Source organism: Gossypium hirsutum, chromosome A07 (assembly GCF_007990345.1).
Source record: "Gossypium hirsutum isolate 1008001.06 chromosome A07, Gossypium_hirsutum_v2.1, whole genome shotgun sequence".
Lineage (NCBI taxonomy): Eukaryota > Viridiplantae > Streptophyta > Magnoliopsida > Malvales > Malvaceae > Gossypium > Gossypium hirsutum.
In genome coordinates this window covers 92149534-92171099 of record NC_053430.1, presented here as the reverse complement: position 1 = coordinate 92171099, position 21566 = coordinate 92149534, and the positions used below count along the sequence as shown (strand labels likewise).

At 28.9% G+C, this 21566-nt stretch overlaps 1 protein-coding gene and 1 pseudogene across 3 annotated transcripts; both read left to right on the top strand.

Annotated features, from left to right (window-relative positions):
- Positions 1-2437: 2437 nt before the first annotated feature.
- Positions 2438-7386, top strand: LOC107941029 (zinc finger protein CONSTANS-LIKE 9). 3 transcript variants are annotated; one of them, XM_016874535.2, is made up of 5 exons: positions 2438-2800; positions 3574-4266; positions 5147-5368; positions 6012-6313; positions 6593-7386. In XM_016874535.2, exons 2-5 carry the CDS (start codon positions 3694-3696, stop codon positions 6720-6722), a joined length of 1227 nt encoding a protein of 408 aa, XP_016730024.1. In that variant the 5' UTR covers positions 2438-2800; positions 3574-3693; the 3' UTR covers positions 6723-7386. The 3 variants fall into 3 exon arrangements, 2 of the variants coding, with proteins under 2 accessions (XP_016730024.1, XP_016730025.1); XR_005929894.1 differs by having other exon boundaries at positions 2505-2800; positions 6012-6421; positions 6593-6733; XM_016874536.2 differs by having other exon boundaries at positions 2532-4266.
- On the top strand, positions 6977-10943 carry LOC107941026 (uncharacterized; annotated as a pseudogene).
- The last annotated feature ends 10623 nt before the right edge of the window (positions 10944-21566 follow it).

Here is a 21566-nt window from a genome sequence, read left to right as displayed (position 1 = left end):
TTGATTTGCAGAGCAGGAATGATCATCAGAACATTGTTAGGTTCCCCATTTTATTTTATTGTATTTTTTCTTTGATAAAGGTTTGTTATATCAGTATTTATTGAGTTGTGTGTAAATTGTGGTACAAAGTGAGGACTTGGAGTAACGTGTATGTGTAAATGGTAGATTAGATTTCTTCTCAAATTTGTACAACACTTCTTTAGGTTTGTGGTTGTTTAAAAGTGAAATATTACACTCTTTATATACTTAAAACCTGCCTTTATTAAATGCACAACATTCTTTTCATCTTTTCCTTTTTCCCGTATCTTCTATTAATCTCTAATTCCGAATTAAAGTATGTCATCGATTTAAAAGTGTTACTTATAAATCATTTACCAAATAAGAATATTGATTAGACTTAAATCCTGATATTTATCAAAGTATTAATAAGTACTTAACTAATTGAATCAACTTATGTCAACATATTATTATAAATGTTTTTGGCCAACAGAGAAATAATCTAAAATCTCATTTTAAAAGGGATAAAATTAAATTATAAATTTTAAAATATAATTTTATCATTATATATTTTAAAATTTTTAAAAAATTTTTAAAATAAAATTTTAATCTTGAGTTATCAAAATGTAATTTTAACGTTACATTTATTTATTACTTATAATTTTAATAATGACTAAAATAATTTTTTTATTTTTTGTCATTTTATAGGAGGCAATGCTCCCTACGAAAAAGCACAAATAAATGGTGACGTTTATTCTCATCATTGCAGATCAAAGCGCAGCATTTTGAGCAGTTTGTAGTTTGTACAACAAGAAAGTGGAAATTAAATTGAGTTGATAAAGTGTTGGCATCATTGTTGTTTGTTATTTATAAAATAGTAGCGGGACCACCACATTGTGGTCTGGTGTGGATCATTTAAGCCATTGTTGGATGTTCAATGGCCTTTTTCACTAAATATGATAAATGAATTTTTTTCATTTGATTTGGTTATTATTTATAGCTTCTAATCGTATTTATTTTCATAACATACTGTCTAAAATTATTCATAATCTTTTCTTAATACGTAAAAAGGAGAATAATATATTTCAATATATTTGAACACATGTTTTCTTATATTGATAATAATATTAATACCAATCAAACTAAAATTGAATTTATTAAATAAATCCCAATCAATAATAGCATTTGAATATTTAGTATATTAGATTATTTTATTATATTTCCATGAAAAGAGAACCTAGGAGGGAAGTGAAACTTTTATAACATTATTAGCTACTTATAAGATAATAAGATAATGTTGCTTACCTAACAAATAGTGAAGTGAAGAAGGGATGAAGTCTTAAAATAATTCTGAATATAAAACCAAAATCTCTCCTTAATCTTACCCTTGAAGTTGAAGTTGAAGTGGCATCACAATCATATTAAATCTATTATCTTAGGCTTTACTTTTTAGGTTGTTGTCTTCTCTAATTGGATTTGAAGTAGTTGCCTTCCACAAGCCCTTCTTTATTTTAAACTTCCAATTTTATTACTTCAATAATTTATATATTTTTTTAAATTTTAAAACTCATTCATTAACACTAAACAATATTTCTTTAAAAAAATTAAAGTATTATTGTAAAAAAATTATTATGAAAATTTATAATATGTTGTTATAAAATAAAAAATAATTTAAATAATATTTAAATTCGTTAATATTATAATATATGAAATATTAATTTTTAAGAAAATAAGTAAATAACATAAATTGTTTGTAAAATCTAATTTGAATATATAAACCATATTTTAGATACTAAAATCATATGAAAAAACAATTTTTCATAAGTGATGGAATAATTGATTTAAATGCAATGTATTTTATTTTGTCGTGTCTTTTTATTATTATTATTATTATTATTATTATTATTATTATTGTAATAACACATACTCAACTTAAATTATACTACAATTATAATAAAATAATTTATGATAACTTATTATTAATATTATAATATATGAAATATAAATTTTAAATATTTTTCAGGCAATTAATATAAATGGTTTATAAACTTTAATTTTAATATATAAATCATATATATAATTAAGAGAGTATTTGATATATTGATAATCTTAAAAAATTGATATGTAACATTTGTTGATTCCTAATTTTACTATTGAAATTTAAAAATTCTATTAACAGTCTATTAAATAATTTCTCTTCATAATTTATATTTATTATAAATGAGAATAATTATTATAAGTAAAAAAGAAAATATATAATTTAATATTCAAACTAAGGCTTCGTTTGAGGTGGTGATACGGTGTGTTTAGTTTACCTTTTGTCTCTGCTACAATATTTAATTTTACTATTACTACTATTTTTACACTAACTGCAAGTAAAAGTATCACCTGTCCAAATTCACACTAAATATATATATATATCTGAAATGAAGAGAGCTGCACTTTGCTTTTCACTAACATTTTGCCTTTATATTTATTATTATTAAATTTATTTATTTAATTATTTTCTCTCTCTTTACACTTTTTCTCATCGTATGTCATCACATTTCCTAATATACACCCACCAGTTTCCATCTCAGTATCTCTTCTCTTACTCGCATAAACTGAAAGCACAGAAAAAAAAATAAGAACAAAATTAAAAGAAAATAATAATAATAATAATAATAGAGAGAGGGGGAGGGACAAATTCTGGAAAGCACTTTGTTCTAGGGTTTCTCGTTTTTTTTTTGTAATTTTTAAATTTTAATGGTACAGCTAGCAACCGATCTTGTCCTCTTATGTCTTATCCATTTTTTTAATCAAGGTAAATTTCTTATTTTCTTTTATTTTAGTTCTTAATTTGATTTTCCATTTTGGGTCCTTCACTTATTTTTTTTATCTGGGTTTTGGATTTGTATTTTGGTTGGTATTTCTGGGTCTCTTGGTTTGTTTATTGATCATCTGTTTTTTTTTCCTGCTTAAGCTGTTTGTTTTGATTATGGAGTTTAAATCTTTGGATTATAGTTCTGGCTTTCTTCTTTGATTTACGTTCAACCTTTTACCTTATTTATGATATTAGATTATTTTGTTTAATATGCTCTGACATGAAATTAGTTTTGCTTATAATTCTTTTTCCTGGAATGCATATTCCACTGCTGTTTCCTTTTTATTAAAACTGTTTTCTTTTTTCATTTTTCTTTGTTTTCTCTTATTTTATTTGACTGTTTCAGTCGTCATGGATTATGAGTGTATGTTTTCTTTTTCTACTTGTTCTATTATGAGTGTGTGTTTTGCATTGATTTATTGGTGCTTAAAACTGTTAACTTTCTGGCTGTGATCATAACATTATTGAGACTTTTCCCCTTCAATAGTGCTGATCACGTGAAAGCCTTTTATGATTACAGTGTCTTCCAGAATTTGACCTTGAGCCGTATCATTATTGTTTTAGAAGTAGGAATTAAGCAACCTCTATAATCAATGGATATTTAAGTTTTTTTACTGATTAGCATGCTTTTACAACATACATGAACTGAGTTCTCTTGTAATAGCTAACTCTTTTTTTTTTTTCCTCTTTTTTGCCTTTGATAACTATTGAAGTGCAAGGAGAAATAACGGAGTCGATGATCATCTCTGAAGCTATTTGCCCTTATTATTTGCTTAGAAGTCTGTAAAATTTTAGAGAAAAGTTTTAGCTTTTGTTGGGGTAGTGTGATTGGAATGGGTTACATTTGTGATTTCTGCGGAAATCAACCGTCAACAGTATATTGCCGGTCTGATGCTGCCTGTTTATGTTTGTCTTGCGATCGAAACGTCCATTCTGCTAACGCACTGTCAAAACGTCATTCGAGAACATTGTTATGTGAAAGATGCAATTCACAACCTGCTTTTGTTAGATGTGTTGAAGAAAGGGTATCTTTCTGTCAGAATTGTGATTTGATGGGTCACAGTACCTCTACCTTGAATTCGACACATAGGAGGCAAACAATTAATTGTTATTCTGGTTGCCCATCCTCGGCAGAACTTTCTTCCATATGGTCGTTTTTTTCGCAATCCCCTTCTGCAGGTGAATCTACATGTGAGCAGGAATTAAGGCAAATGAGCATCACTGAGACTTCCTGGTACCCTACCGAAAATACCATTAGCCAGAATGATACTGGTGATGCTGAAGTTAATCGTGATTACAATGTGGATAGGGGAAGTAGCTGGAGTGGGTCTTCAATTCCTGAACTCAGATCTGGACCAGGATTACTTGATCAGCCAGCTGGAACAGCCGACACATCATTATCCGAGGTAAATGATGAATATGATATATTTATCTTTAATGAATTTAGATAAAATATTTTTGAGGTACTTCCTAGCCCTTGCTATCTGAGTTCCATGGGGTAATAGTAAACAACTACGTTGAGTATTTCTACAAAAGCGGGTTTAAATTTGCTAATGCATTCTAAAGTCTGCACTTAATGCTGAAAAACATATTAACAGTGACTGTTGAGTGCTAACTTTTCTTTCTGGCTGGAAAACCAGCTTTGAGGTTAAGGTGTCAACTTTCTTCTAGGGAGGAACTATATGCCAATTTCTATTCCTTGCTTTTCTTATGAGTACATTTTATGATGGAAAGCAAAGTTACATCTAGGATGTCTTTTTTACTTGAACTTGAATGGATTTTCTGGTATATGTAGAAGATTTCATTCTTTCATTAAACCTCTGTTCATTTTGTTTTTTTATTGGTCTCTTTGGATATCTCTGTTACTTGGCCCAAAAGCAACTTAAATTTTAGGGTAATATTGTAGATGATTCATTTCAGCCTTCACTGTATGATTACTAAACTGTAACCTTTTCCTCAATTTTACTTTTATTCTTATGCCTATTTTTGCCATGGGTTCATAAACTTGGATGTAGATCTCTCCTATTCTAAACACAAGAATTACTTTCTGGACGCATACCATCCATCTACATCATTGAAGTTCTACAAATTTGTTTTTAATCAAGAGGGAAAGGGGTAGTGTGAAGGTGATAGGAAACAAGATAATTTTTGCATTAGATGATCCAAAATCATTTTTAGCATATGTGTGAAAACTTCATTATTCAAAATTTCTGCATGTTTCCTTGACTATTAGTAGATGCAATATCTTCTGTTTGGGGACTAATTCTTACCTTTGTTAATTTGCAGTTATCTTGTCCTCAAACAAAGTGTCCTGGAGTTTGCGAAGATGATCTTTATGATGATTTCAACATGGATGAAATTGATTTGAACCTTGAAAAATATGAAGAACTCTTTGGATTAACTCTCAATCATTCAGAAGAACTTTTTGGGAATGGTGGGATTGATAGCTTATTTGGGACGAAGGACATGTCTGCTACTGATTCCTACCAGGGTGCAGTGGCTGCTGAGGTTCTCTCATCTTTTTTCGTCTTGCTTTATGGTATCTGTATCATCTATATTTTTTAGTAGTATTGCCATTCTCCTAGATGTTATGCTTTTCTTTTTCCGCGGCAGTCTTAGATATTTCAGCTTTTAGTTCTTCCCATTCTGTCTGTTGGGGGTATCAATTTCGTCAATAACCTTGACTTTCAGACATGCTTTTCATTTTGAATAGCTGCCAAAGGAAAATATCCCTCTTTACTTGGGTCAGAAGTATATACATGAAAACAGTAACCTCGTATTTTCAGACATGACCAACATACAAAAAGGAAGTTTACTCTTGTTCAATTTTGGGAAAATATCCCTCTTTTAAATCGAGTTGGTTATATAGCCATTATTGGTAGGCTTTCTCAAGTTTGTAAGTATGCTAGTACTTGATCTTTCAGCATTATCTTGAATTTGATTATTAATAAAGCAACTTTCTTGTCAATTACGCTCGTGTCAAATGTATGCTTACAAAAATTGGAGCATTATTCTGCTTGACTATTACAAATTTGTTTTTCTCCTTTAGTAGAATTACTGTAAATAATTATACCCTAATTTGAACCCCTGAGAATTTCAAGTTTCTACTCGGCAAATGTTCTTACGGTTGGAATTAAATATTCTTGTCCAGGGCTCATCTGTTGGACTGGTGAATGCAATCCAGCCAGCATGCAGCAATGCTGCATCTGCTGATTCCATGATGAGCAATAAAACCGATTCAATTTTGTGTTTTACGGCAAGGCAAGACCATTCGAGCTTCTCATTTTCTGGCCTTACTGGAGAGAGTAGCGGAGGAGATTACCAAGATTGTGGAGCTTCAGCAATGCTTCTCATGGGAGAGGTCCCTTGGTGTCCTCCATCTGAAGGCCCCTTCTCATCGGCAACTCGAAGTGATGCTGTCATGCGTTACAAGGAAAAGAAAAAAACACGGAAGTAAGTCTATGCCGATTACCTATATCTCAGTATCGTAATCTGTAGGCTGTGCAATTTTAGTTACTAATCCTGCCACCGCGGGAGTCTGTTTCACTTTGGTGCTCTCAAGTAAGCAAATGTGAATTTATGATCCACTTTATCTGCGTCTGTGTATTTGTCAACAATCCATTTGGAAGGTCGATATAGAATCTATATTGTAGGTTTTAACATTTTATTTTACTTCTAGTCTTGTTTGGAATAATCATTTATATGTTCAACATCTCCGGTGTTGCATGATAGGTTTGAAAAGCGAGTGAGATATGCCTCTCGAAAAGCAAGGGCTGATGTGAGAAAGCGTGTGAAGGGACGCTTTGTCAAAGCTGGTGATGACTATGATTATGATCCATTGAACCCAACTCGAAGCTGCTGAGAGTACAACTGTTTTTATTATCCTCATATCAAGGAAAGCCAGTTGTTGGGTGCAAAAAAAAAAAAAGAAACAAAAACAAAAACAAAAAACCAAACCATGAATAACTTGGCCGGGCATGGTTCTCCATAAACATAAACAATTAACAGATTGCGGCATCATTCAGCAAGGTCCGCGTTGATTGCCGTCGCTGCTGTAATGCATTCAAGTGAATTCACCTGCTCAAATTCTTTTGATTTTTTCGTATGGGAATAAAAATGTTAGATCTTCCAAGCCATATATATATGCTTTCAGTGTTTGTTATGCTGGACACTTTGTTTTCTCAGCCCTCTTTTAAAGCTGCTACTGCTGTTGCTGTTGCTGTTGACAGGCCACGCTTGCTCGACTGCACCGGACACCATGACATGCTAAGAAGCTCCAACTTGTAATGCAAAGTTACATGCTAATAAGCATGCTGCTCTAATTTTGCTCCCTTTCTAAATTTTTTTTTTATTGTTTATTCTAATGAATGTATAGCCATAGATCTTTTATTTGTCAAGAAACATGCAATTGTATAATTTTCTCTTCTGATGTATAGCAAAGGATTTAATCACATGCACTTGGATGAAAAAATTTGTAATTTATACAAAAAAGAAAAAAAAACTACTATTCGTTTATTCCTCTTAAACAGGAATGTTAAAAAGGATTTGTCATCTTTAAATATTTTTAAGATATCCACCATGTATGTTGCATTTTGAATAGAATATTGAGTGTTTTACTGTTTTTATATTTTTGGAACCAATGTTGGTTCGTAAGATTAATCTTTTTGGGTTTGTATTTAGGATTCAGACTTGAGTTTTTTTTTTAAGAGTGTAATGTGTTTTATCACTTTATCCAATATTAATCGATGCAATTATTGATTTAAATTGTTGCATTTCTAAATCTTAAATCTAGTATGTTAAAACATCATGAATCTTAAGTACAAATAAGTGATGGGTACAATAATAAGACACATTGTCTCTAAAAAATGCATGTTGTAGGGTGTCTCAAGAATAAATATGGGCCTCGTGTGTATATATATATATATATATAACTAGCTATTAAATAGAAGTTTAAGTGTTTTTATCGTAAGTTAGAACCAAAATTATGTAGATTTATTTATATCTTTCATATAATCAAAAGGAAAAAAAAAAACATTTAGAGCATGTTTGGTTGGGTGTATTGGATTAGCCAATACACCCCTAATCCGTGGGCCCCACTAATCCCCACTTAATCCCGTGTTTGGTTTGATGTTTTGCCTATTACAGACCTATTACAACACGGATGTAATACTCATTTTCTCTGCTTCAACAACGATTAGCCATTCCGTTCCAAAAGTAAAGATTAGCTAATCGTTTCTGTTTTACCCTCCCCAGCCTGCTGCTCCACCCCACCCTCTCCCTCCCAACATCAACAGCAGTTTTCTTCGAACCAAATCTCCACCGTCTCAGATCGCCTGTGAGTAATCCCAACAACAGTTGCCAGAGAAAATTGCCCTTTCTTCAAAAACCCAGCCCTAAATCCTTCTCCTCTTTCAATACTCCATTCGAACAGGTTGTGGCAATAGCAACCGAATGTAGACCATATCACAGGGAATAAAATCCGGAATAGTTTTATGTTTTCGAGGGGGAAGCTTCCTGGTCCTCTTAGGCAACTTCAAATGGATTTGAGAAAATTGATGCTTCCTTATACTGCTCTCAAACTCAAGGTAATTCATTTCCCTCTTTTTTGTTTAAAAAAATAAAATTTTGTTGTTTTATAAGTTGTCCCTTTAACTAGATTTATTGTTTGTCGTTGTTTAATGGTTGCAGGAGAAGAAAAGGAACAATTTGAAAGACTTTTTGAATGTTGCAGGGCCAATGGGTGTAACCCATTTCCTCGTTTTATCTAAAATCAAAACTTCGCCTGTCCTTAGGGTTGCAAAGACCCCTCAAGGCCCTACTCTCAATTGCGCCCTCGTTGCCCGCAGGATCTTTTCAAGAATCCTCCTTTGGTAATTTCTTCTACTCACACTGTCTCAGCAGTGGAACTTTTAAGGTTATTGTAATTCTTAGCTGCTTGTATAACTTAGAAATGGATGTCTTTTTATGAGCCAAATATTGTGGTGTTTTTTTGTATTAAAACATAACTAAAGAGAGATTGAAACCTTGTTCTTTCTTTGAGTTTATGCCTTAACTTGTATGGAACCTTCATGGTAGTAATTCTAAATATATCTTTGGGCAGATTGTTCTGTTTGGTTTTGCAGCAGCAGATGAACAATTAAGGCTCACGACTATGGTGTTCAAGAACATCTTTCCGGATATTGATATCAACACTGTGAGTTCACTTAGACAGTTAAATTATAGTATTCAAAGTGATCTTATTTCTTTTCTTCTTCCCTCTTTAACATTGTTTGGACATGAAATGTTACAGGTTAAACTCTCTTCTTGCCAGAGGATTGTGTTGATTAACTACAATAAAAACGTTTCCTCCCTTCATGTATATTCAACTGTTTGGCTTGTTTTCATTTTTAAATTACTTAATGCTAGTATATAGAAAATGGATTTGTTATTTTTATTTGGCCTTGACTTTTCCGTTGTATATATTTTGCAGCCTTTTCAAGCAAGGAGTCAGTTGTTCACAAAGGTAATTTTCTGAATTTATCGTTTCTTTGTTTGGGATCCTTTTTTGGGTAAATTTGCCTTAACTATATAATTCTGTACATTATGGTAAGAGCTGTATGCCTAGATCAACAAATATTTGCTATTCCATTCAAGTTTATGCATACTGAATTGGAGCTATCTTTTTTCTCTCTTATAGTTTCAGCATATGCTGTCTGTCAACAACACATGATGCACTTTTTCCTGTCTTGATGTTTATAGTTTAGTGTTAATATCTAAAATATGGACTTCAGAAAGATCGTAGTGTTGGAGAGGCAGGGACATCAGCATTATTGGATGATTCATGGTTTTCTTCTGATAGCTTTCTGCACTGCTTCTGCAAGGTAGTTTCATGATTTTTAGATATGTAGTTGTGCTGACTAATTGTTAGCATGATTATTTTTCCTTGAAATAGTTGAAACCTGCATCTTTTTGTCAAGTTCTGGCATTTAGTTAGAAATAGGATCACCTGACTTATTGTTTCATTTGTACCTAACTTCAAAGTAACCATTTTTTAGTAACATTAGCCTACACCAAAATTGATAAGTAGTTTGATGGTGGAATCACAGGATTTCTTTTCGTTAGTGCAAGATGCTTCAGTTGTTGATGGAGATCTTCTCTCATGGGTATGTGTTCTAAGCCTTGCTTTTCTACGTTTCAATTCTTACCAATTTTATACTTGCCAAAACATGTTACGAACTAGGAAGGTTTTTACACTTCACCTATTTCTTCCGTATAGTTATCCCTTTCCTTTTTTTTCCTCCTCTTAAAAGGAGTCAACGGTGACAAATGGAGACTAGGCTTATTATTCATATAGTACTTTTTATCTTCAATATTTAACTAATTAAACCTGATTGTTAGATATAAAGACTGCCTGAACTGTGTGTATATGAAAACCCTTAAAATCCTTGGGTGATTTGGCTAGTATCTGATGGGAGAATGTGGATGACTTTTAGTCCCCTGCAATTATTTATTTGCAAGCGGCAGGTATAAGTAAATTATGTGAAGTGAAAATCTTGAGTTTCAATATATGTGAATTTTGCAGACAAGGAAATTAAAAGAGCTGCTTGAAAATAGTTTAGGATGGGAGTTCCAGCAGAAAAGTGCAGTTGATGGAATCTACTTTGAAGAGAATGATGAGGTCTCTCTCTGATTTTTTCATCTCCATGAACTTCAATCTCTCTCTCTCTATATATATGTATATAAACAACATCATCCCTCACCATTCCTGCTTTTAACTTGTGCAGTATGCTCCTGTGGTTGAGATGTTGGATGAGCCGAGCGGTAGCGAACCCACATCTTAGATAGTTACATCATGTCTTATTATTTTTTGTTAATACATTAATGACTGTGAGGGTAGTTTTCAACTTTGGAAATAGCAAGTCTGTGGTATATCAGCCTATAGGATCAGAGGTAAACAACACTTGAAATTAATTCCATGTATAAATCAATTATCTAAACTACAATGAACTTCCAATCTTGTCTCAAAATTGTGTGATCATGGACTGGGACATATGCTTAATTTAAGCCCTGAAATGCAGTGTTCGATAGATACAGCTATTTTTTACTTGATGTTCTTTTGTTCTATTCTGTTTATCCTGCTTTGGTTAGAGAACTAGACAAGGGGTGATGCATTTATGATGAACTCCTTTCTCAAAATAAAAAATTGTCTAAAATTCAGTACAATATTCAGAAGATAATAGTAATGGTTATTGAATTTATGTTTATTAAAAATTAATCAATAATTGAGTTGAAGTAAACCGGTGAAATGCTTACAAATAAATATTCTTTTAAGTTTGGATTCAATCTTTAAAATTGCATATAAAAATACCAAAAGATGAGAACACCGTTATATAAATATTTAATTATTTTATTAAAATAATTAACTTAGAAACAAATATTATATTTTTGTTCATGTAAATAATTCTTAAATTTGAATCTAGATAATTATTTTAAATTTTATTAAATCATATATTTTAATTAAATATATTTAATATTAATTATTTCAAATTATATTTTATAGTATCATATATTATGATTTTAGTAAATTCATATAAGAATATTGATTATTAGAATTTTATTAAATTATATATTTTAATTAAAATATATTTAATTATTATTATTTTAATTTATATTTTACAGTATCATATATTATGATTTGAGTAAATTCATATAAGAATATTAATTATTAAGAATTTTATTAAATTATATATTTTAATTAAAATATATTTAATAATAATTATGTTTAAATATGAGTAAATTATTTATTATTGATATTAATAATCTTATTAAATTTAAATAAATAATTTACCAAAACAAATTTCTGCTAATTATTAAGAATTTTATTAAATTATATATTTTAATTAAAATATATTAAATAATAATTATGTTTAAATATGATTAAATTATTTATTTTTGATAATAAATAATCTTATTAAAATTTAAATAACAATAACAATAATCATTTACCAAAACAAATTTATGCTAAGGGTATTCTGGTCATTTTAGTTTTCTCCATTATGCTATTACACCTCTATTACATTCAACCAAACACAGTTTTACTATTACGCCTCTATTCCATTACATTCAACCAAACAGTTGATTTGCTATTACACATCTATTCCATTACACCTCTAATCCAATACACCTCTAATCCAATACAGCGAACCAAACGTGCCCTTATTATTTTGCACTAAGGGCCTGTTCTGTAATGTTTAAAAAAAGTACTTCTAGCTTCAAAAAGTACTTTTAGAATAAAAGCTGTGTTAAACAAGATGTTTTTGACTGAAATTTTTAACTTTTTAGAAGTACTTTTGAAAGCACTTCTAAAAAGAAGAAGCTAAATTTTTTAGCTTTTTCTCTCCCAAAAATACTTTTAGTGCTTAATTACTTCTCACTCCTCCAATAACATAGTACTTTTCCTTTTTTTATTCTTAATGCTTAATTAAAAATGTGTTAAAATCATTAATTAAAAATAAAAAATATTTTTTAAAATACTAATTGCAAATATTTAATAGCTATATTTAAATATTTAAAATATAGTTTATATATTCTAATTAAATTTTATAAATAATTAATATTTATTGCTTAAAAATATTTAAAATCTATATTTCATATATTAAAATATTAACAAGTTATAATAATTTTTTTATATTTTTACTAAAATGTAATAATATTAATTAATTTAAATATTATTTAAATACATATTTGTTACTTAATAATATGTCTAAAATGGACATTTTATTTCTTAAAAGTACTTTTTGACAGCAATGTTAAACATTCAAATTTTAAACCAAACTTTTCAAAAGTACTTTTTCACATCACTTTTCAAAAGTATTTTTTTTAAAATATTACCAAACTAGCCCTAAGTAGGCGTATCAAGTTAATGCTTTATTACTTTACAATTTTTTTTATATTTACTCATTAGAACTTAACAGCTCTTGTAAACATTAAAAGTTAATAAATCTAGGCCTAACAGCGATAAAGCATTAGAAGTCGAAAAGCCAACATTAAAAGAAGAAAACTTATTGGTGGTGATGATTTGGAAAGTAATTTTTTTTATAGATACTTAATTGAAAGTTTTCTATCATAATTAAACTAATCAAACAATATATTTTTCTCTCTGTAAGAGTTTTTAGTTCTTCTTAAACTCGGAATTGAAATCCTCTCATATATTTTTTAAGAATCAAGATTAAAGAATATCTCTTTAAATTTCTCTTATCGCCATTGGCAATCAATTTATAGCCAAGTCATATTATTCTAATTAACTTTGAAAGTTATATTACTACTTTATATTTTACCTAATTTGGAGTATTATAACAAATATACTCATTATTTTCTTTTTCAACGAAAAGATGAAAAATTCTATAAGATCATAAATCGACCTTAACTCTTAAATCATTGTTATAAATAAGTTGAGAAAATTGTATTGAAAGTGTTAAAGTTATAAGATTTTACGCTTCACTAATAAGAGATGCTTTATTGAAATTAATTGAAGTTAGTAATGATCTTAAAATTAAAAGTGAAGTTGAATATTTAGCAATACATAAGCTTAAAAATTTTAATTTTTTGTCGGGCATGACTATTTGGAATGAAATATTATTTGTTGTGAACTCAGCTAACAAAAACTTAGAATCAAAATATATGTACATTGATGTAACTATAGAACAACTAAAAATTCTTCTTTCAAAATTTTTTTTTAAAATATAGAGAAAATGGACTTCAAAATGCAATGACGTGTGCTAAAGAAATATCTATTGAGATGAATTTCGTGAAGAACAAATTATTCGTGGAAATAAACGATTGAAGGGAATGTTGATAATGAAACAATAAAAACTCTTCAAAAATCTTTTAAAATCGATTTTTTTATATATATAATAGATCAAACAATTTTTTCTCTCCAAAATAGATTTGAACAATTTACAATATTTGAAGATATTTTTGGTTTTTTATTCAATGTAGAAAAATTAAAGTCACTAGATAATGAAAATTTGAAAATATATTGTTTTAAACTTGAAAATTCATTAGAGTTAAAAGTTTTGAAAGAAATTATGAAATTAAAAAATACACTCCAATTGACGTACTAAATTATATAAAGATTTGATTCCTTTTCAAATGCATATATTGCTTATAGAATATGTTAATTATTCCAGTTTGTAGGGGATCGATTCAATTAAGTAAAGAACAAGTAAAAATAGCAGAAGAAATTAAGAATTTGAATACATAAATTTAATGTGGAAAACCCCTCAAAAGAGGATAAAAAACCACGAGTAAATATAATTTTACTATAATGACAAAAGAACGAAGAGTACAAAAGATGGAGATAAAACTAAATCCCGAAAACAAAGAACCCTTAAAATATAAACACAAAATTCTCTAAAAGTATTATGAGTTCTTATCTTTTAATGGGTGTTTTTCTAATGTTGTAAAAGAGCCTATTATATGCTAAATTCGTAGGTCAAATAAATTATGCTAATAAATTCTAAATATATTATATTAATAAAAACTAAATCTTCTAGAAAAAAAAAATTGTTTAATTTGACTTGCAAGCAATCTCTTATTTTATTTAACAAGAATTTGGGTCACACAACTTTAATAATCTCCACCTTGACACGAATTCTCACAACACCATTTTTGCCAAAGCCCGCCACGGGCCTATCTTGAACAATATAGGGAATTAACTGAGTTGAATCTGTGCTTAAAAGCTGGAAGACTTCTAGCCTTCAACTTGTGCACTGCCAAATCAAAACTAACTCAAGTCTGATTTTCACAAACACAGTGCACTAACTTTTCAAAACTTGTATCCAAAAGAGAACTTCTCTTCAACGAAATGGTCATACATTTTTCCCTACTATGACCAAGTTGTCTCTGTTCCAAATGAGTTGACTTCGACTCCGTAACTGACGAAGGACATCCGGTTTCACCACTCACTGTAGAACCTTCCAAAATATAAAGACTATCGGTCATTTTACCTTTTAACAAAATGAGAGCCCCACGAGACACCTTAATGCCGTTCGATTTGATGTTAATTCTGCAACCTTTCGTGTCTAAAATACTTAAGGAGATGAGATCTTTTGTGAATCAAGTACATACTTGACATCTGAGAGTTCCTAATCGTCCCATTGTGCATCCTAATTTTAACAGTATCAATACCAATTACCTTACTAGATGAATCATTTCCCATGCACACAATTCCACCTTCAACTGAACTGTATGTGGAAAACCATTCTCTGTTGGGACACATGTGGAAAGAACATATTGAATCTAGGATCCACTCAGACGTAAGCTCAGAGCTATCGCTCGTTAACACTAATAAGGAATCATCATCGCTTTCATCAGTCAAGTTAGCACCAGTTACATCTTCCTCGTTACTTTCAGTAGCATTTTTATTTCGCAGTTTATAATAATATGCTTTGACATGACCTAACTTCTTACAATAGTGACACATTTTGTCTTACTTTTTTTATGCTACCAAAACGGAAGCTTGTCTATCTACATTGCTATCTGAACCAAACTCATTGTTGAATTTTTCTTTACTCCACAAATGACCCTTCACATCCTCGAATGAGAGTTTGTTTCTGCCATAAATTAGGGTCTCCCTGATAGACTTGTATGAAGAGGGTAAAGAGCACAATAATAACATAGCCTAATATTCATCGTCAATCTTAACCTCAACATTCTTTAAATCATTCAAAAGAGTAATACATTGACTAATGTGATCTCTAAGAAGCTCACTTTCATTCAAGCGAAATGTAAATAGGCGTTTTTTAAACACTAAACGGTTAGCCAGAGACTTAGTCGCATAAAGAGTTTCTAACATTTTCTACAAGGCAAATGAGGTTTTCTCCATCAATACCTCCTGCAATACCCTATTCGCGAGGCACAACTAGATTGCAGATAGTGCCTTTTCATCAACCTCTTCCCATTCTGTTTGATCTTGATTCTCAAGCTTTTTCTCAGTAATGATATTTTTCAGGCCGATCTGAACTAGAATTACCATCATTCGAACTTGCCATAAATTGAAATTTGTGACACCATTGAACTTTTCAATGTCAAACTTGTTGTTGCTATCTTTGAACGAGCTAATCTACGAAAAATTGAACTAGCTCTAATACCACTTGTAGGGGATCAACCTATTAAGCAACGAACAAGTAAAAATAATGGAATAAATTGAGAATTTAAACACACAAATTTAATGTGAAAAAACCCCTCAAAAGAGGATAAAAATCACAGGCAAATATAATTTTACTATAATGGTAAAAGAACAAAGAGTACAAAAGATGGAGATAAAACTAAACCCCGAAACCCGAAAACAAAGAACCCTCAAAACGTAAACACTAAATTCTCTAAAAGTGTTATGAGTTCTAATATTTTAATGGGTGTTTTTCTAATGTTGTAAAAGAGCCTATTTATAGGTTAAATTTGTAGGTAAAATAAATTATTCTAATAAATGCTAAATATATTATACTAATAAATACTAAATCTTCTAGGAAGAAAATATATTTTGTTTAACTTGACTTGTATTTATCTCTTATTTTATTTAATAGGAATTTAGGCCACACAACTCTTACACAGTTTTTATTGCATCAGTTGAGAAAAATTTCTCAAAACTAAAATCGATGAAGTCTTACCTAAAATCAACAATGTCTCAACAAAGATGAAATAAATTAACTATTTTATCATTTGAAAAAAAATGTTACTAGAAATTAATTATAATAGTTTAATAGATAATTTTGCATCTCCAAAGGCTAAAAATATAAATTTTAAATAAAAATTTTATAATTTTCTAATGATTAATTAATTTAAAAAGTCTCAATTTATAATTTTGTTTTAGGCTTCTAAATATATTGAAACATTCCTGAAATTTTAAAAACAACATTTTTGTGAGGAATAATTATAAATCTCTCATAATACAAATATGAAAAATATCAAAAGAAATCTAAAAAGTAATTGTATAATGCATTCTTAGGATTTATCATCTTCTTCATTGATACAACTAATAAAAGAGTTATTGACAGATGGAATAAATTCCATATATATTTGCATTATGTTGAGGTTATATTTTTATATTTTATTATATTATGTTTTCATTGTATAATTATTTCATATTCAAACATATCTATAATTATAAATATAATATAATGTAACATTAGTTATGTGTCCCCATTAAAACTATAAATAGTCTATAGAATTGGGTAAGGATTAAAGATGAAATTAAGAAACAAAATAAATAAATAACCACACCAATGTCAAGTCAAACCATAATCAATTAAAATTTTTTTTTGAAAATTAAATTTTAATTTAATATTCTTTAATAAATCAGTTATAATTATTGACATCACACCTAACAATTAATTTCATTATATTCTTAACAAAAAAGAAACTCGTTAAAATTTTTTTCCGAAATAATCTTATAACGAAGCACTTAAGATTTAATTTATTAACAGCATTAAAAATTATAGAGAACTACTTGTAACTAACATACACACATAATAGACCAGATTACTGATTTACACAACATGAATTGCGTATCTACTTTATACTCAATCATACTGTCTGCCACAAGGAATAGAATAATTAAAAAATTGTGATTAATTGACAAGGTAAATATTCCAATCAAATATTTGTAATTAAAATATAATATTATGCAAATACAAAAGGCTGAAGAAAAAATAAAAACAAATTAGATCCTACTAACTTGATAAATCAGAACTTGGAAATCTCTTTAAATAGCAACTTATGTCGAGAAGAAAACACAAAAATAAAATAATATTGAATGTGACTTAATATAATTCTAATACAAATAATATGTATTTATAGGTTAATTTTTGCATAAAGAAAAAAGATAAATTTGCTTTAAAGTAGTCTTTTCAAGTCCTTGGTAGATTTTTTCTGCAAATTTCAAGGTCGTTTTAGGCATCTTTTGGATATTTTTAGGGCTTCAAGTGTTGAAATAATTCTGTTAGATTTTTTAATTTCTTTTGAAACAGTATATTACCAACATAAATCAAAATATTGCAATTATGATTATATATTTTAATTTAATTATCATTTTAAATAAGAATTAAAATATTTTCAACAATTTCATCATTCATTCTCCATAGATAAGTTAACTATTAAAATTTTAATTTTTTTAAAAGTGTATTTAGACAGCAATCTAATAATTGGATTTAGATATAATTGTTTGTAGTTGCACGTGTATAGTTTGTTTGAGATATCACTATAATCAATGGATCTTATTGAATTGAGTGTAACTGCAACATCCCAATTATATTTTTCAATTCTTGAAGAAAAAATAAAAATTGAAGTAATTATACAAATAATTAAAAAAATTATTATAAAAATTGATCAATGAGCGTTTGAGTAATTATGCATGTATTTTTTTATGTTAAGGGTACTATGCTTTCTCTATTTTCCAAAATACCACTTTTTTTATAATTAAAAAAAGCAATTAAACAAATGGAAAAAAATATCATCCATATTTTTAAGAATTACATTAGAGATAAGTGAGCAAACTTAAAAGTAAAAGTTACGGAATAAATTATGAGTTGACATTTATTTTATTTTTTAAATGTACATATGATATATTTTTTCTATTAAGAGGGCAAGATCCCACATTACGTAATTTGTTGCAATTTATCTTACTCCATTTAGGGTAGATTTGATTCACTGTAGTGGAATAAGGATGTAATTGAATAGAGTTGTAATCAGTAATTCTATTGTTTGATTGAATGGAATGAAATAAAGTTGTAATAGCATTTTTGTGTTTAGTTGAATGGAATAAATGTTGTAATAGTATAAGGAAAAAATATTAAATGACCAAAGTACCCCTAACAAAATTTTTTTAAGTAGATAATTATTTTTACTGTTATTAAATTTTAATAAAATTATTGTGAAATATATTTTAATAAAAATAAAAAATAAATAATTTAATCATATTTTAACATAATTATTAAATACAATTTAATAAAATAATATATAATTTAATAACATTCTTAATGTAATTATTATTATATGAATTAAAAATAAAAATATATAATATTATAAAAATAATATATAACCTACTTTATTATTTTTAAATTGCAATAAATATTTAATGTGCTAAAATATTATTAGTGAAACAAATAATTTAATTATTCTACAATAAAAAACAAAATATTAGAAGTAATAAATAGTTTGAGAATTATATTTCACATCCAAACATAATATTTATATATTAACAAAAAGTTACATGATTTCATTAGCTTATATGTCATAATAGAGGTGTTCATGGGCAGGGTCGGACTCAACGAAAAATTTAGGCCCATTTGCTAGGGTCGGGCCCAGATCGGCCTGAAAAATGAGCCTAAAATTTTGTCCAAGCCCGACCTGAATAAAAATTTTAAAACCCGTGCCCAGCCTAGCCCGCTCTTATTAATTTTTATATTATTTTTTATATAATTTTTAAATATATATAATACATCAAAATAAATATTTCCTAACAAATTGAAAACAAATTTTAAAAAATATGTATACTTACTTAACACTAAGATAGAGGCAACTAAACAAGCAAATACCTCTAAAATAATAACAAAATTAACAAATGCCTTTAAAATAATAACAAATTAATAATAAAATAAGTTTTATATAATATCCAAACAATAACAACAAAATAGTAGCAATATAATAGTAAAATGATAGCAAAATAAGGAGAAAACAACAAGAAAAAAACATTAGAAAAAAAAAAGATTTTTTTGTCCTTTAGTGAATTCGGGTTAAGCATGGGGCGGGTGGCCTGACCCATGAACAGGTCTATGTCATAATCCATATGTTAAATTTTACAACATAAAAAAGTTACAACATTATAATGACATTCTATCATGTCATTATACCATCCAAATATTACAAACACAAAAAGTTACCAAAATATTATCAACACAACCATGATTTTTAATAGTCAGCAAGAAATCTTCTAACTCATTCCAATCGCATAGAAGAAGGTAAACTAAAGAAAATGAGCATTTGCATTAGATGGTCTGGAATTTTGCTCAACGCGCGATAGCGCTGATCTTTAGTTAAACCTTCTACTTCACATAAGGTTGGATATAATTTTAAAGCATTTTCTTGAATGGTTATTTCTGACTTTTGTTGAATTAGCACTTTGGAGGCAATACTCTTACTGATTTCAAGGCCAATGGTCCATATGTTTTTCGCCAATAAAATGGCAGCATCAGTAAATGAAGTAGAAGAAATATGATCACTTGCATCAAAAATCATTTTTTTTATGATCACTTGCATCAAAAATCATTTTTTTTTCTTCTTTGAAAATGTGGAATCACCTTGATTTCTAAGTGATTGCGGTTGTGTAGCTGAAAGATCCATGACATCCAAAGAAACATCAACTTCGCATCCATAGAAATCGTTTCTTTCTCCATGAGTATTTGTAGTAGCTACATCCTCAACATCTATTTCTAAAAATAATATCAGTGGCTATTTGAGCATCTTTCCTAGTGACTCGATCTTTTTTGCGTAGGTGGTAGTAAGTTTGTCATAATAAGGGAAACTACAATATTTGAGTTGACCGGCTTCTTTATGACTCTATAAAAAATGAGGAATCCATATTAGATATAAGTTTGGTCAAAACAAGATAATAAATATTTGAAATAATTCTTACATTTATATACGAGTTCCACATAGCATCTTCAGCAACAACAAGTTGCCTATGCTCGTCCCAACCAAAGCCGCTATTGTTTTTTCCACTACTCATGTCATAAATGATTGCCCAATCCCTTTTCAATGTCCTAATCCTCGATTCAAGATTAGGTTTAGCCTTCAACATAGCATGGGGTAAAACTTTTCTAACATTTTTTCCAGCTCATTTAAATAATCAGTTTTGAATCCTGTATTTGCATTAAAGGTTCCAACATTGTGCAAGTCGACTATACAGACAACCAATGCAACATCTTCTTCTGGAACCCATTTCCTTTTGGTTCCTCGAGAATTTTGGGTAGAAACACTTAATTGTGAAAAACTATCTTAAGAAAAAACGTAAATTAAAATTAAGTCAATCTTATGAATCAAGAGGTCGACACTTTATAAAACTATAACACATGATGAATCAAAAGAAAATAAGTTATAAATCAACAAGTCTAGTACAATACAAAAAACAATTCAAACACCACCAAAGTTTCATAAACTAGATACATGAAATAACATAAACAAATTAATGTTTACTATTTTTACCCTAAACCTAACCAATTTCTAGATGTTTGTCATTCATCGAACATTTGATTGGCTAGTTTTATCTTCCAAGTAGCCCATGCATCCGATGGATGAATATTTATGATATTCGATTCATCGTCATCTATCACATTACTAGGTAATCCTTTTCCCAACTCCGTTTCAATAGGATCAAGACTCATATAGGTTTGAATAAAATTATGAACCAAACAACATGAAATAATGATTATATTGAGCACCCTCATAGGATAGAATGATGGACTCCTAAGTATTCCCCATCTAAGTTTTAATAACCCAAAGCATCTTTTAGTAACATTTCGTGCTGAAGTAAGTTTCATATTGAAAAATTCTTCCGAAATACTTGGTTGGTAATCGTGATGCCACTCATTCAAATGATATCTTTTTTCTTTAAAAGGTACATGAAATTCCTCACAGTTTGTGGATCCAACATCAACTAGATAATAACAACCTA